General features: G+C 36.9%; 1 protein-coding gene across 2 annotated transcripts in view; it reads right to left on the bottom strand.

Annotated features, from left to right (window-relative positions):
• The window catches only part of pcdh11 (protocadherin 11), a 297,576-nt gene that overhangs the window by 117,186 nt on the left and 162,357 nt on the right, over window positions 1-18,033 (bottom strand). For both annotated transcript variants that reach the window (XM_041220260.1, XM_041220261.1), the window contains exon 4: window positions 6,004-6,202. In XM_041220260.1, the coding sequence (XP_041076194.1) occupies window positions 6,004-6,202 (199 nt within the window). The remainder of the gene's footprint in view (window positions 1-6,003; window positions 6,203-18,033) is intronic.

Below are 18,033 nucleotides of genomic sequence, written 5' to 3'. Positions count from 1 at the left end.
GTGTGTGTGTGTATATATATATATATATATATATATATATATATATATATATATATATATATATATATATATATATATATATATATATATAATAGACAATCGAAGGTCCATGTTCCCTTGATAAAATCTGTTCTCTTCAGATTTAAATAACCTTGACAGACCACTATCTCTGGGTGATAGCTCAGCGCTTTGAGCATTTGTATGAATATGTAGTTGAGAAGTCACCCACCTACTAGTTTACTTTGAACACAAATAAATTCTTATACTTTCAAGAAATACTTTCTGTTGTGATGTTCTTTCATAATGCTTGGTTTACTAGATTAATCTCCTAATATGTGTTTTTTTTTCAGTTTGAGCAGCCATTCCAACCAATTCTTACTGACTTTTGAGATTCTTTGGAAAAAGAAAACTGCATTATGTTTGTTGTGAAAATCAGATATTGAAGCACAGGTTAAGGAAATATAGGGAACATTTCCTCAAATGATGAAATAGGGATTGGAAAAAAGATGCAATCTCAGGGAAATCCTTTCCCCAGTCCTGGGAAAGTCTCTTCCTGCATATGTGGTGGGGTATCCAGGAATAAAAGGTTTAATTTGATGCTTTTTGAGAGCATTCAGAACAGAAAATAGGCGGCACTTTTTTACACAGAGAATTGTGGTAGTCTGGAACCAACTCCCCACTAATGTTGTTGAGGCTGACACCCTGGGATCCTTCAAGAAGCTGCTTGATGAGATTTTTGGATCACTAAGACTAACAACCAAACAAGCAAGAATGGCCAAATGGCCTCCTCTCATTTGTAAACCTTCTTGTGTTCTTAAATGCATTATGATTATTGTTTTTCTATTAGACTACAATGTCTTCATTTTTAATAAATTAAAGACGTCAAAGGTGAGTTAAAATATCCTATCACAACAAATAGGATGAAGGAAAAAAGAGAGTCTTAGGTTTTTACACATGTAACCTATGACCTAAAAAATCTATATCACCTTGTGACATTTAACTCAGTTTATTGGTGACCATGTAATTTTAAGGTTGCAGTTCAATCCTTTGTGGAAGTGTATGTATAAATATTCCACAACAATACACCATGTTTATTACCCTTTCAGAAAATCAAGCAGTATTAAGAAGCAGTATCCATTGGTTCTCCATCATACCTCAAGTAAGTTTGAATTCTGCGTACACACATCCTTGCAACAGCATAAACTAGACAGATGCTTTTCTGTTCAGTAGTTCAATAAAATACTGCCCGGCTGTTAATTATAATGCTGGCATATCATAAAAACTCAAAAAACAAAGTTTCGGCAAAAAGATCTGAGAAGATTTTTTTTTTTTTAAAGATTACACATTGGAAAAAGAAAGGGCTACCCAGCTGCCATAGCGAGATGTTGTTTTTTTTTTTCTTTTTCATAATTTACTGTGCAAAATATTCTATCCTTTAAACTATTCCAAGCTTTATGCTTGTGTAGCAGGGGGAGATCTGTTCTGACTCTTCTGGTGTATTCACAGTGCCGCAGGAGGAGGGCAGCAGTCGTCCAACAACCACCTATGAGTCATGGCAGTGACACGGGGAGGTGGGAAAGGGGGTGTGTGGACTTTCCCTCTCTCTGAATGGCTGGGAGGCAGGTCTTGGGGAGATTGGTAGCCCTATAAGATAATGTTCTACTGTTTCCTCAGGGTTGCCCTTTTAGATGCGCTGTGTGTACAGAAGCGCTGGTTGAGGACCGAGAAACCAGCTGGGAGAAAGACAGCGGCGAACAAGCCAGAGGGTGACAGCGGGGAACCCTTGGGCAGACCCCCGGAGTATTGTTTAGAGCAGGCAGGGAGCCGCTAGAGTAGGTCTGTGATCCGGATCGGGCAGGTAGCGGTGACCGGGATAACGCTGCCGAGTGCAGCACCTTTTATTTGTAGTTTTATTACTGTTTTATTTTCCCTTGTTCTTTTCGCCTTCTGTTCTCTGTATTATTTTGAGCACCTGTGAGTGCGCCTGCAGTTAATTCAATTTACCAGCTTTGGTATTACCATGGTGCTGGTTATCATTGTTGATAGGCAGCCCACGGACAACAGTGCCCTCTGCGGGTAAAACGGTGAAAGTGCCGAAAATAAAACTGGGCACCTGGGTGGTGTTCCAAGTACAACTGTTCTGTCTCTTGTGTCAGTGAATCACCCACCACCCTTCCACAGCTTGATATAGGTCCCTGAGATGGTGTCTTGATCAAAACTGACACAATGATGTTTGTAATGTTACTTGGTATCAACAGAGCCAGTGGGCTGGACTCAAAGACAGACCTTGCACTACAATATGTTTGATCTAGTGGTTCCAGTGAAGTAGGTTTCATGAAAGGGATAACTATCTGCCTTAATAAAATGCATTATACATTCAGGACTTTGGCCCTCATGAACCAAATAAACAATTAGCCTAACTATTTTTAATAAAGCGTTCCCTGCATTCCTTCCTTCATTATGGTTCAGTTCACTGCTATCTCTATCCGCCACCTTTACAATGAGCCCTTGCAGTGCACCAGTGCTACCACTTTGTCTTGGAGGTTCAGCAAAAGCCTCATCCACTAAACAATACACCCACAAAAACATCACTTTTGTCTGCCCAACAGGTCTCCTTAGTGATGCAGGGAAGCTTCTATAGCTATTTTTTTAGCCAGAAAAGCTTGAAGCTCAGAACTGTCCCAGAATACATAGAGGAAGTGCTATGAGTGCTATCAGCAAGTGTGCACCTCTTTCCAAATCGATACAGGCTGGAGTAGGGTTGCTTGAGGCACAAGACAGAAAAATTAGTCTATACCTTTCTTCCTTTTAATTGCCTTTGCCTAAGGAAGAACTGTTCCAATTCTGTGATAATGTCCCAATATCATGAATTAGAACTACAAACAAAATGAAAAGATCTATGCAGATCGGATCTCTAAGGCTTTTTGATTAAGTTGCAAAAATGCTTTGTGAATCAGAAGCACCTGGGATTCATTTAATGTATTCCTCTTGAAGTTGTAATATACCAAGATGTGGTTCAGTGGATTAACATGAGATGGGAAGCCTTTTTATCGCAGGGTCACTAATCCACCAGCAGAACTGGCATGCACCATTGTTCGCAAGCTCCCCAAATAGCTTAAAGCGTTACTGAACAGGCTGTAGGGTTTAAAACACAACACATTACTTTCCCTAGTTTGCTGCTTTGTTGTATGTGTTCTTTCAATATATCTTTTTGTCATAATTACAATTGCTTTGATATTTTTGTTAACATATAAGTGGTGAAAAGTCAGTTTTGACTAGTTATTTTCACATAACATTGGTTATGTATAATTTGGGTCTTCTCATCAAAATGTCTTCTGAATTCAAAACATGAGCGGGTTCAATCCAACCTGTTCAATCAGAAACATTTCATTGGTTCTCGACTCCTCTCCCAAAGTTCAGCATTTTGATTAGTTCATCTGTTCTACCTGCTTGCTTAAGCACAGGTTCAGAGGGGTGGAAAACATGTTTATGAATATGCATGTGTGGCAGGGTGGAAGCCCTGCCGGTGTAGTGTTTGTGTGTGTGTGTGTGTGTGTGTGTGTGGGGGGGGGGATATTGGGTTGGAAGGAAGGGGGTTAAATTCCTCCATGCCAGAATCCATGTGAGAATGTGGCTGGAGACTTAATTAATGTGTGTGTGTGCAGACTGTAATAGTGAAGGCTAAATGCCCAGCCTTAGCACTACTGGTTTTGTTTGAACTGTTTATTTTTGGGGTTTTGTTAATAAATGTGCAATAGCACTTTAAACTACAGCTTCTTGTGTCTGAGTCTCTCTTCCTGCTGGTAACAAGTCTTGCCAGTGATGCTACCCTGTCACATATGGTGGCAGTAGGATTTGCTTTGGTTCGCCAAGGCAAGGAGGGACATCAGGAGGGGATTGAGATGCTTAAACCCCTGACATTTTTTTGGTGGGACGAGGGCAAGCCTGCAGGTGATGCTCAGCAGCCACTGGTGACGCTGCTGAGGGATCCAGAGAGGGGAGCCAACAGAGATGTGAGTGAGAAGCCAGAGAGGGAGGAGCTGAAGCCCCTCAAGATGGAGGGTAAGGAGCTACCGATGGGCTGATCATCGTTCGGGGATTGTAGATCCCACCAAGGTATAGAGAGCAAGGTGAATAAACGGAACCTCCCATGTATTTAGAGCTCACATCATTTTCATGGCAGTTTATTTATAGTTTTGTTCTGTGTTTTATTCTTTTTATTCTGTTTTTCTGTTTTTCTTTTTGTTTAAAGGCCGTATGTCCCATGGAGCTATCATTGCTGCTAGCGTCACGTGGGGTTCCTGAATGTTCTGACTGTGTTTATGTAAATAAAGTATGCGCTCCTGCGGGCCTCACTCTCCTGCCTGTCACACAACAGCAAATGCAAGCACCCACACAGCAGTAGCCTGTCAGGATGACAAACCACATATAATGGCAATATATAAATAAATACATTATTTTGGTGGGTTAGGGTACAATAAGAACCAGTAATAAAACCTTAAGCAAGAACTCTACATGTTAAGCAACAAAAAAAGCACTTAAACGGATAGCAGATTTACTGGCTTGTTTATAAATTGTTTTGTGTGCCATTGTTTTACACACATTTTATGAATCCAGAAGAGATTTTGATAGGAAGACCCGAAGTATAACCCATGTTTAATGATAGCAGCTAGTCAAAACAGATTTATGAAAAGCGGTATGTTGATAAAAATACCAAAGCAATTGCAATTATGTTGAAAAAGTTATTGCATGAGTATTATTTGTTTATTCAGCAGTCACTTTTATCTAAGGTGACCTACAGAGACTTGGGTGTGTGAATTAACCATACGCTGCAACGTTGCTTACAACAACGTCTCACCCGAAAGACGAAGCACAAGTTAAGGGTCACACAATGAGTCAGTGAGTGAACGAGCCGGTATTTGAACAAGGGACCTCCTGGAACAACAAAGCAGAAAGCTAGGGAAAGACATGAGTTGTGTTTTAAAACATACAACCTGTTCAGTAACACTTAAGAGAGAATGGGCACAGACTGTCACTATCTAAGGTTTATTACACTTTCAGGGGCAGCGTGGGGAAATGTGTGATGTAATTTCCTAACTGTTTTTCCTGCTTTGTGAGGCAAAATAAAGCCAACACCACATTTTACACATCCACTGGGACAATGTATGACTCTTTAAATATAGTTTTGAATCCCCTCTGAATACTGGTATGAATACTGGTATGAATACTGGTATTCAGAGGTAGAGCCTACTTTTGAATTTTTAATTTTGAAGTTAGACAGACATTTGTACCATATCACATCAACGGCTTGTTAAAAACAAACGCTGTGACAGTTCTTCTGTGAAGTGTATTTTCTCCTCAGAATATGTTATGTTCAAATACGATTTCCATTTGAATTCATTAAACACCTAATTCCTTATTAATACATGTATGCTACATTAACCTTACAGGACAAATATAATATTTTTTATGATTTTGTGTGTGCTGTTCTTTTCTGAAAAAAAAAAAAAATTCTAATAAGGATTTCGAGTAATTGAGACTTAGTCTACTTAAAGAGACTATACCAACATACTATGGGCATAACTCATTAACATTTGTAGTTAATTGTTAAAAACTTCTTTCTAATATAAGCTATCTTCAAAAATAAGTGGATTTCTTAGCATTTAAATAAAAAAAGTAGACCCCCAGTAGATTCCCAAGTTATGCTACAATAACAACTTGTATAAACATTAGGTTAATATGTCATAACAGATATTACAAATATGTATTCAGTTAAATAACAACAAAACAGGTACACATGACATCATTGCCTAGCTTTTTATCTTTTGTTCAAAATATTTTAAAAGAGTTGTGTGTCAGCTGTACTCCTGGACTCAAGGTTTAACTATAATAAACAGCCCTTTATTTGTGTTAGTAGCTCTGTAGGTCAGTGCTTCCTATTAAATCTGATGACTTTGCATTGTTGTGCAGGTGATTTGTCTTGCAGTGGCAGGAATCACTTACTGGACTCCGGGTCTGAGTTGCCGTCCCCCTCAGTGCGGCTGTTGGGTGAGGTGTGCTCATAGTACTCCTCCTGAGGGAAGCCGAGAGGCAGGGGTTGGGTGGTGCTGGCACTGCTTGCGGGCTCATGGTCCCCTAGCCCACTGTCACTGCAACTCTCCTGAGAGCCATCCGGCAAGTGGAAAGTGACACGCCGCTGAGACTGCAACACAAATACAAAAACACCTCAGTTTTCAGTCGTCTAAAAAGGACCACTAATGACTTGACTCTTTTCTTTGGATAATTTTGTGACACTAGTCTTGGATGTCACATGTGCCAAATTAACTTTCCCTTGTAGATTTTAAATTCACACATTAATCCTGGCCTAAACATCCTCTGCCATTCAATCTTGCACATCTCTAAAGCAGACACTTCCATGGGGCAGACTTGTGTGATGATTTAGTGATCTTGACTAATCTCAAACGTGTCTAAGTTGAGACCTCCAAAATGTGTATTCTAAGACACTTTAAATTCAGACTTCTGAATGTGAAAGGAATGAAATTGATGACCTAGCCCTACCTTTTAAAAGTATTTGAAAATGTTAAAGTCGACTATAGTTTAAATAGTTTTCTGAAAACACCAATTTTCAGCGTGGTGCAGTTAATCTTAAACCGTATTTACGTGACTTCTATCAAAAAATACTTTTCAGAAATCTAACTGTACAGGAATTCTAATGGCTGATTTCACAGACCCAAATAAGCACTGATCTTAGACTACTTTACCTAAGTTCCCATTAGGCAGTCCAAGCTTAGTACTAACAGGGACTGTGAAACCAGTCACTGGTGTGCAATTAACAGCATTATACAGTATTGTGTTAACTTGATTATTATTCAGTAAAAAAAAAAAAAATCTATTAAATGCACTTTCCAGTTGTTTATTAATTCCTGAGTGATTAATTTGGGAAACAGTTGATTGACTGATTAGGGAAACCTGCTTTAAACATGTGTATGCCTTCCCTTAATCACATACTTTTCACGTATCAAAATAGGAGTGTGAGTAACGATTATTTTTAAAGACTTTAATTGGTCTCAATGTGCATCTGGAGAAATAATCAAGATCTCATTAAAGCAAACCTCCTGATCTGGGCTCAGGCCCTTTCACTTATTTTGTACTTTTTGCTGCAAGAAATGCCTTGGGCAGTTACTCAGCTCTGAAGATGTTGCAATGTGCTTGCGAAGGAAGGTCACCTTTTTGAATGCAGCTTTCCTCTAGAGAAATCAAACCAAACCTCATTTAAAAAAAAAAAAAAAAAAACTCTCTCTCAAAAGCCTCAAACATGACTGATCAAAGTATTTTTGTTCAAACCTTCCCCTTTTCTGAAGAGGACAACTGGGAGGCAGATATTAAATAGCCCTGGTAAATAGGTTGCCTTTTAAATTAAACTGTAGGCAGTTATTCTCAATTCAACTAGAAGCTAGGTACCTTTACACAGAGGGTTTGTGTGCTTATTAAGGTTAGCAGAAGGGTCTAGAGACTAGGGTGTGTGAACTATGCATGAGCTGTAGAGTCACTTACAACAACGTCTCACCCAAAAGACAGAGCACAAGGTGGTTAAGTGACATGCTCAGGGTCAAACAGTGAATCATTGAGTGAGCTGGGATTTGAACCAGGGACCTCCTGGTTACAAGCCCTTTTCTTTAATCACTGGAGCACACAGCCTCCGCAGACTTCTCAAAAGTCAATATTACAACCTTTTTTTGCATTTCATAGGATTTCTGCCCACCCCTATGCATACCTTTAACAGTTGTTCAGTTTCAGTTTTTAATGTATATGTCGGTTGCTGTTTTGTAAAGAGCTTGAGATGCTGGACATTGTATTTAAAAATATGTTGTATGGTGTAGCATTATAAAAAATAGCAACTGTTTATATTCCTTTTTCTGTAATAATTATAGTTATATCAACCACTCAAGCACTGATGACATTTTAGTATACTATCTTAAAACATATCTCTAGACTGCTTTATGGTTGCTATAGAAACTCTTTGTAGTTTGAGGTTCAGGGACAGGGTTTAACCTCCAAAACAAGCTTTTTTAAATTCGCTTTTCAATGTTTTTCTTTTTGTTTAAAGACTGAATGGTGACGGTACCTTCACAAAAAAAACTCTGATCTTTGACATTAATACTTTCATGTTTGATCTTGTTCTCAGCTTTTAAAACTGAACATTTTCTTTGATATATATATATATATATATATATATATATATATATATATATATATATATATATATGGCTGACATAAAATAATTGGGATATAACCATTTCATCTGTGGCTGCCTTAGCTGACATAAAATACCAATATTTTGGCACTGTACTGTCGCAGAAGAGCCATGAACCCAGTGATGCAATACAAAATCATCCAATGGGGGGCACTGTTGAATAAACTATTGTTTGAATTTTAACTTCACAGGGTGATAATATGCTAAATAAATGATCTTAAGCATAACTCTATTGCATCATTGGGTTCCATGAGGCTTTTGCTTGGTCAGTATTGAATTCCAGCACCTATTCCATTGTGCCTGATATCCTCTGTACTGTATTTAAATATTGTTTTGCAGTGTAACCTTAACTTTAACAGCACAGATGGCTTGTCATGTTTTGTGTGTAATCCTGCACTAATTATTTTTGCCATGTAGGTTGTTTGCCTGTCTGTTTTGTGTTAAAAAAATACTACTATGACTAATAATAATAATAATAATAATAATAATAATAATAATAATAATAATAATAATAATATCCATATTATTATCTGAGTCATTTGCTAGTATCAAGTCCATAATATAAAACCTCACCCAAAACCTGGGTACATTTCTATATTTCACTGTACCTTAGTATTAAAAGCCAAGTACATTTGTAAAGTGTGCTAAAGTAAAATGTGTACCTCAAAGTAGAGTACTATTCAAGAGCCAACTAATTTATATAGAGTGGTTTCACCATAAGTAAACATTTATTAGCGTCTAATAGAAAAGCATCCTCAAGAAAATAAAGTCTGACAAGTATTGAGAACAACAAAGATAAACTAGCGAAACAGTAAGGGGTTTATTGAGTATAGTCTTATGCTAATGACATGTGAGAAATAGTTTAAAACCTTGGCTATTAAACCTTAGGTCTGTTTTATAGGGGGGCTAATGTTTATAGTAAAATGTTTATAGTAAATATATAGTAATTTTTAAAACTGGGTCAGCATGCCTGGTGACAGTATAATTGCATCACAGCATTAAATACCCCAATTGTAGCCTCTAATCTCCTTTTGGAAGATACAGTAACATCATATAGAAAAGACAATAACAAGTGAACAGTAGGGCAAATGGCCAACCCTTCACAGTAAGGCATTTGTAATGTCATAGAGATACATTTTTATTTGAAGCAAATGTACGATTGAAAAGTGTGTTTGCAACATTTTTTTTTTTCATAAAGTTTTGTTTAGAGACACCTCAGGGACATATCTATATATACAGAATGTGGACACTGCCACAATAAGGTATATCAGCTATTTCTACTCAGTGCTGGTGCAGTAATGCACAGATGGGTACAAATGTGCCGTGGAAACAATAAATAACACATGAGGCACACTTTAACAAGAAACTTGGTGATATCTTACTTGCTTAACAAGATTCCTAAGGCAAGAATACATTTGGCCTTAGCAAATTTGTTGAGCAAGCATAACCTTGCCAGATTAGCAACATGAAGAACATGTTTGGTGCTTTGTGTGAGCTTTTCTTTAGCTTGTATCACTGTCACATGAACAGATGAGTACTCTAATAGACTCTACCAAACATAGCATAAAAACCATGCACAGCATGGCAGTGCTTGGAGGTGCTTGACATGTGTTGCCTGTTTTACCCCACTCAGACCGCTTGTTTGCTAAATATCTTGATCTCCCCGATTACATACCTCTTCACGTCTCATATTTATACAAGTGATTTTAATGAGCTAGCCATCTTACAAAAGCAGTGGTGCCACAAAATGTTATCCCTTTACTATGAATGATGAATGGCAGGGGGTGGTCCATTTTTTTTTTTTTTGTACTAAATTTCTTGGTATCCCTGAATAGAAAATCATCTCTTCAAAAACTTTAAGCAGTTCTTATACTAAGCGCTGACATGCTGCAAGGGGAAAGGAAAAACTATGAATATACTGTATTCATTGCTGATTCAGCAAAGGGGGGTATAAAAGTAACACTTACGACCTCTGCTGTGGAAATAAAAAAATCCTAACTGAATAGAAGGAAACCATAAGGTGTGTCATGACATTTGCCTTTATGTTATCTTAATGATTAAACCTTATTAGAGATGATAATATAATCAGTTAATGTAATGACCCAAACCTGTTACAACTTTGTAATGTAAATGTTTTTATTGTTTTTATAAAAATGTATAGGCCGATTATTTTACTTGACCTATTTATAATGACAAATTACATTCCCTCACTGCAGCAATTCCCTACAACAGAAAGGAATGGTCAGTGGTTGTCCTCTGATCCCACGACCAAGCCAACTGATTATTTATACCAAGGAATTAGCAATCTATCTGTCTCTGGAGGACAAAGACCAGCCAATCAGTGTCCACTTGCGCTCACCTGGTGTCTAGCCAGTAGGAAACATTAACTCACAGGAGTGCCAGATCCAGTGTGATGTTCCCTCTTGAATTCCCAGTGAATTACTCCCCTAATTGTATGACTCACCCGGCAGCCCACATGCCTGTGCTTTCATCAGGCAAGCTACTCTGGGACCACAGTAATATAATGTTGTTGACTATTGTTTGCTGCTTCTAATAGGCAAGCTTCCTTGCTCTGTACTGAATGTTAAATTTAACATACATTAATTTTGCTGGTATTTTCCCAATGGGGTGATTTATTGACCACATTATTAACATCAATAAAAATACAGATTTCCAAGCAATAGTGAACTTGCAAAAAATATTTTAAATTAGTAATGGGCTAGGGGATGATTTCCCAAACTTTTGGGACATAATTTGTCAAAATTGTAAAACAGAACCAGTTATACCCCAAACAAAAGGCCATTTTTTATGTGTTGTATTAAATAATCTGCACCACCTATATTTGCTGATGTGGAAATTCAGGAAATGCTGATAAATTCTTAAGCAACAGTGTATAAAAATAAAGAAACAAGTGCATCATTAACATATACTCTTTTTAAAATCTCAAAGGGACTGTTACAGCTTTGTAAGAATGCTCTGGCTGTGTCTTTGCGTGTAACAGATAAAGTCATTATTGTTCCCTGTAAGAAAAAAAAAAAAAAACCTTGGCAAAAACACAAGGAATTCACTGCCAAAAACATGCTAACACAGTGCACCACCTGAATATCTAAGGACCCAACTAAATCCTTTATAAATAGTACTTTAAAATGAACCAAAAAACAGTTACCTAAACCTTAGCAGCTCTTGCAACACAATGTAGTTTATAAAAAAAATGCATTTGATATTTAAATTGCAAGTCTACACTGACAACTCTTCATTTACAAAACTTTAAATTGTGCCTATTTTAAAGACGATGTATTCAAAGCCTGGTTTGACGAATTGAATGATGACCTAATCCTCAGTCAATGGGTAAATCAAAACACAGCATTCTTCACGTGAAACTTACTGTACTCCAGATGTACAGATATGCCTTACCAAAAGATCTCCAGTGGCAATGCAGAGGTACAACTTTGTTTCTCTTTGGTTAGAAGCTCTCCTCATACTCACTTGCACCTTTCTTGTATGTGTATCTACTTGATTGAATACAATCAGACTTTAGCTGGGTACCAAAGCAACTCACTTGAGAAACTAGTTCCCACAAAAGTTGCACAACCAATTTGCCTGAAACTTGCCTGACACATTATTTTTTTTTAGCTGAAAATTCATACAATCTTCAACACAGTGACAGTGCAAGATTTTTTTTCAGGCTGTTTGATTGAAAGTAAATTCTCTTTCCTCCACTTCTTTTGAACAACTGCTTGAAACAGTCACTGCAAAATTTAAACCAGCATGAGTCTGATGCAGGAAAGAAGTTGTACTTCCATAATACATAGCTGCATTTCCAGGTCTAGGAATTCAGGGGAATGTCATGCTTTGTAACACATGTAAGGAATTTAACTTAGAAACTGCTGCTGGGTACTAATATGCTGCAAAGGATTGGGGAAACAAGCAAATAGACACACATTAAAGAGCAGTACAGGCAGAGAGGAAATGGAGTGGGGGGGGGGGGGTAATCTGTATATTTACAGGTTTAGCCAACTGCTTTAATTTGGAGAAAGGATACTGTGGCTCCCCATCCTCACAATCAGTTAACGTGGAAGCTCTGTCCTACATCACTCATAAAACTGCCCAGTCACTTGTGAATGCAAACAGTGAAAAACAGCCTTACCATTACAAACACTGTTAGAACTCATAGGAACTGGTTAAGCAACAAGCTGGAACTTTCCTAAAAAGACTTTACAAGCTTTAATTAACAGACACTAAATAAACACAACTGTACAAATAACATGCTATTAGATATGCAGAGAATGCAACTTTGTTTTACAATTCAGGCTCTGAGGAAATCTGTAATTGGCTTATTGGGAGTTCTTGTACTGACAAAACAATAAAGCAACGATTTTAGAGAGAAAAATACTTCAGCTGTCAAAGCAATTTGAAAAACAGCTATAGAGTGATTGTTCCTGTCATTAATTTGTGCTTTTCAAAGTGTTCTGCTCTCCCACATAATATCTTGTTGCTGGCGAAATATATTCTATTGTTGTTTTGTGTTCTAATTTTAAGTGTTGTATTGGTTGGATCATAGGGGATTTATTAAAATCATAGCATGTAAATTATACACAAATATAGTTGCTTGATTAACCCTGTGCTCGAGAATTATGTCAAAGTTAGCACATATGCAGAGCAACATCAGAATACATTTTCTGAACAGTCAGTGTGTTTACATGATATATAAATTATGTTTGTTTTCAGAATACTATTGGAATATTCTATGTGGTTCTTTACGAAAGGTTTTTGTAGAACTTTGTTTACATGACTATCAGAATTACTATATATTCCAAAAAATATCTGAATTCTTATATTCATGTAAACACACTGAATGATGGCAGTGTACAGAGGTCTCCAGCTTCTAAATGACTACTGTCCTGCCCACTACTTACTGGTCAGACCACTGTCAAACTAAACTGTTCTGTGGTGTTTTTTGCAGGAGGTAAAACTTATTTTAAACATATTAGATTGATTGAAATTGGAATTTTGTAGATAACCTCTTAGTCCTTTTTTTATTATAGTTCTTCACATGCACATTTAGAAGGTGGCTGTACATTTGACTGAAATTGACGGTAGGTTACAACAAAAATGTTACTGACCATTAAAAAATGATTCATTAAATGACCACTCTTTAATGTTGGCATGCTTGAACAAGTTAATAGTGTGTGCTGTTTAACTATCCTTAAACCAATTTTAATTGTATACAACTGCATATTGGCTCATAGACAGGTACAATAAATACATTTAAAAAAAGCATAACTCATCATACAGAGACCCTTACTGCTTGACTACCAGCTACTTTAGTAAAAGCCATTGAATGTCCTGAGGATATTTTCTCTTGTAAATGGATTGTTATCCTAAGCAGCGCTTCACTAAATTTAACTTCCATGTCTGCCTGATGACCTCCCACTACATTCAGCCATTGACATACCCAGGGACGGAGCAATGGACAGTGAGTGCTTCTGTTTTTAGACATTGTAGAAACTGGCACATTTGCACAGTCCATTATTAGGGTGAACATGAGACAGTACAGTTCTCAGGTCTGGGTTCACATTATAATAACCAGTCTGGTGTGATGAAAAAAAAAAAAAAAAAAAAACATCTAAGAAATGCAATTAAGCTAATCCCGGAGCTAAAGAGGATGAACTATTAGGACATGATACAGGACAAGGATTTAATCTCTTCAGTCTTTTAATAAATGGGTAAGGGGACAGCTTAAAAAGAAACCAATTCGTATAGAAACGATTAGACATTCCCTCTGTTCTGAGGTTGATGTTAACTTTGGTTAGACAGCACAAGTGGAACTGAGTAAAAGTTAGTTAGTGGGGGTGATTCTCAGAGCTGTGTTAATATTGGTCTTATTTTCATCTCCAAACAAGACACATTTTCCCAGTTGTCATTAGTTGTAAGACTGCATTAAGATTTCCCTCATGGATATTTAATTTGTGTAAATATGATTAGATTTGACTGTTAGAATTAATCATATTGCTTATGTTTAGGGGATTTGCATCTATCTTTAATAGATGGTGGATGTACTTGTCTTTAAGCCTACTGTAACCATCCTCTTGTGTTCATGTTTAGTAAAATGTGCATGTAAATATTATTAAAAGTTGCAACAACAAGATTTTTTTTAATCTTGGTGCAGTTTACCTCTCTTCTGGGTTTACTATTTTAATGTGTATTTATTTAAACTGTAGTACAATCTTATTGGGATGACACATCCTGTTTGCAGGATAAACTCTATAATAGGCACGCAGAAAGCATGTATAATTCTTTACATATACTGGTATTTGGTAAAATTTTATTTTCCAAAAGATATTGGACTGCAAGTAGTGTGTAATACTGTGCCTATAATATTAATTGTAGTTTACAGTTAAAAAAAAAAAAGGTAAATTGCAAATTATTTTAGTATGGGTTAAATAGATAATAGTTTACATTATATATCTCAGTAAGAAAGGAAGTGTTAACACAAGACACAAACTTATTATAAATATCATGAAAAAAAAAAAAAAATCAATACATTCCCTGATGAAATTCAACACCATATGAAGGCAAAAACAACACTTGTTTTCTTGACTGTTTCTAAAAAAGCTTTTTAATAAGCTTTGTTTTAAATTGTACATGTATTTTGTTGGTTGTTTAAAGTTGTGCAAAGTTTGTTCAAAATAATCTAACAGCATATTTTGCCCCCCATTAGTAGATCCCTGCTTTTTGATTTGCAGCATTGCTTTATTTTTGTTGTGACCCCTTTAAAACAAAAGGTATTATGTAAAATGACATTAATGTTAATTTTAATGCAAAACAACACCTTTGTGTTTTACCACATACCAAACATGGTACAACATGCATAAATATCAGCTTCTACTGGTTAAAAAGATACATTACTTCAGTAGTATCTAAGGCCTTGTTCCCGCTGTGCCTTTAAACCGGTTTAAAAGTGCTAAATACGGTTAGTATCTACAGTACGCGGTGTTTAAAACTGTACTCGAGAACCAGACTCAAGACCACCTCAGGGGGTAGTCTTGTGTCCAATTCTAAGTTAGATCGCATCAGGTAGTGTGGTTTGTCAGTGAGGACGCTGTAATACTGAGGTACAATTTTTGTGTATCCTTCACGTTACCAAATATTTTGGCGCATGGACATTGCAAATACAGTACTCAGAACAGGCGCCTGAAGGAGTTGAGAACGACTACTTCTGTACAGTATACAATGTCTGAGGCTTGTTGTAAAATGGTATATCATGGAGCGATCAGATGCCAAAATCAAGGCACATTGATATCTGGAGTGATGAAATCGGTCAAAGGATTGTTTCAGGGTTCAAAACAAAATGCACACATTATGATAAAATGTACCTTGTGTTTGTAAGAAACAAAGCCATAACGTTCATGTTAAGAAGAGCTATGTCTTCAGTGGGCACGGGCTCCACACTTGTCATATTAAGTCCCACGGTCCATTGTGCTGCTTGGAACTGTAAACAGACTATTTTAATAGTGTGTGCACACATTAAGCACGAATAAACATGAAATGGCACTTTAGTGTGAACGCTTTGAACTGACTTAATTAAAACATTTTTTGAGTATAGTTCTCAGTATCAGTTATGAAGCGTGGACAGGGCTTAGTTTAGATCTTTGACAATTAAAATGCTAAATCCGTTCTCACTGGAGCAGCAGCAATGCAAAGCTCCAGTCAATGCAGGACATGCATTGTAAAGTTTGTTATATGCAGAAGAAGAAACCAAATGTTCTACTACTGTGAAGCTGCTGAACAAAAAACTGAAAAAAGTGCTCATCCATCACAATGGAATGCTATCTGTCTGTTCCCATACTGTGTTGAGCTGTAGGAGATCAGTGGAACTTGCCAATTCTCTGCAGGCTTATTCTGCTCTTGAATTCCCTATCCTGCTCAGCAACAGGCAGCTGTGGGACCAAGTAACTAACTACTGTCCCAGATTGCACATTTTTTTTTATAACCAAGCAGGATTTATCAACACTCCAGATGGTCAGCTCATGTGAAGCTCTTATCCACCCCTGTTTGTCTTAATATTGCTTTTAGGTTTAGTCAACCTAAACTATGCTATCCTGTTCACAGGCCCTAAATTAGGGTGAAGTGTTTGTTTCTGGTTTGGTAATATTATGGGGGGAGCTTTAGCTTTCAGTATATTACAGTAAAAAATACAGAGCAGTTTGGTTCTAATAGGAGTTTTTGTTGGCTTGATGTCGTGCTTTATGATATTGTCTATAATACACAAAGTAAAATAATGGGCACAGATTTATGAACTTCAACATGATTGCATAACAGGATAATAACACATGTGTCATTATTTTATAATGATTCGTACTAAAGTAATAATACAAAATGGGCATAACTCATAATGAATTTAAATGGAACACCACAGTTAGAGCCATTAAATGAAACCCAAAAAGAGAAAATAGTCTGAGCTATGAGATTAGAGCAAAATATGCCTTGTCCACCCTGATAAAACAGTTGCCAGGTAACATAAGCTAACATTATAAGCTGCTTTCCAGAGTCATCTAAACAAAATAAAAAGGATTCATTATGATCTGCTGTTGATGTAACACATCATGTTAAGAGCTCCCCAAACAGCTCACTTGGTAAAGGCATGGATTTAATTGTGCAGATTTAGGGAGGCAAAATCATCCGGGACTGCCTCTCCATCGCACTATGGCAGACACCTCTGACCAGGTGATGAATGAGCTCAAATGTAATCATATTTGATCAAATGCATAGAAGAAATTTGAATCTTTAGCAGGTTCTCAAGCAGAGACCAGGACACATGTAAATGATTTAGACAACCATTACTCCAGTCTCCTGAAATCACCTGCCAGTAATTAGAGATGGACAGCCTGCCAGTTCACAATGCCCGCAGGCTGTTATTGTGTGCTTTACATGAAAGAGACTACTGACCACTGAAGGAGGATCTCAGGAGATTTCACATGTCTGTTGTACTGTAGATGAAGGTGATGCACCCTACTGAACTCATCAAAAAGAAAATGAGAAATCCTACTGATGGAAGCCATGCACCCCCAGTACCCCTAGTTCCAGCTCCCTTTCTCACAGACAGCCAAGCAGACGGGCACATTTTTTATGGAATACCTTAAAAATAGAAAAAACAAAGAATGAAGGAAATAACACAAGACACAAGCTTATTATAAATAGGTCTCACTGGTCAGCTATAAACATAGTGAAGAAGACAAAGAATGTGAGATGTAACAATTTGGCTAGACAAAACCAACTGGTGTACATGATGTCAAAACAGGGGGAGGCTGTCACTCAAACAACACAGAGCAGAGGGATGGTATTAGAGACTTTATTAGCTTCCTTCTCGATAACAGAAATTATAGTTTTGGTTTATAATAATGCAGTACTGTGTTTAAAGCAAAGACAATAGCAATAATTAACTGAAGTCTGTTAGCAAACAAAGAACATTAGTTTTTTCTTTCACTTTTGTAGTTTGACAAGCCATTTGATGATTTATTGAGCATACCTAATACATATAAATATTTCAAATGCTTTCTTTTCCTCTTTATTATTGTTTTTTTAAGCATATCAAAAATCATAACGGTTATACACTTTGTCTTTCCATCAAAATGTCTTCTAAATTTACAACCTGTTAAATCAGAAACATTTCATTGGTTTCCGACTCCTCTCGCAAAGTTCAGCATTTTGATTCGTTCCTATGCCCTTTATGCTTGCTAGAATCCTACCTGCTTGCTATGGCACAGGTTCAGAGGGGT

Source organism: Polyodon spathula, chromosome 20, assembly GCF_017654505.1.
Source record: "Polyodon spathula isolate WHYD16114869_AA chromosome 20, ASM1765450v1, whole genome shotgun sequence".
Taxonomy (NCBI): Eukaryota; Metazoa; Chordata; class Actinopteri; order Acipenseriformes; family Polyodontidae; genus Polyodon; species Polyodon spathula.
This window is presented reverse-complemented; position numbering and strand designations above follow the sequence as displayed.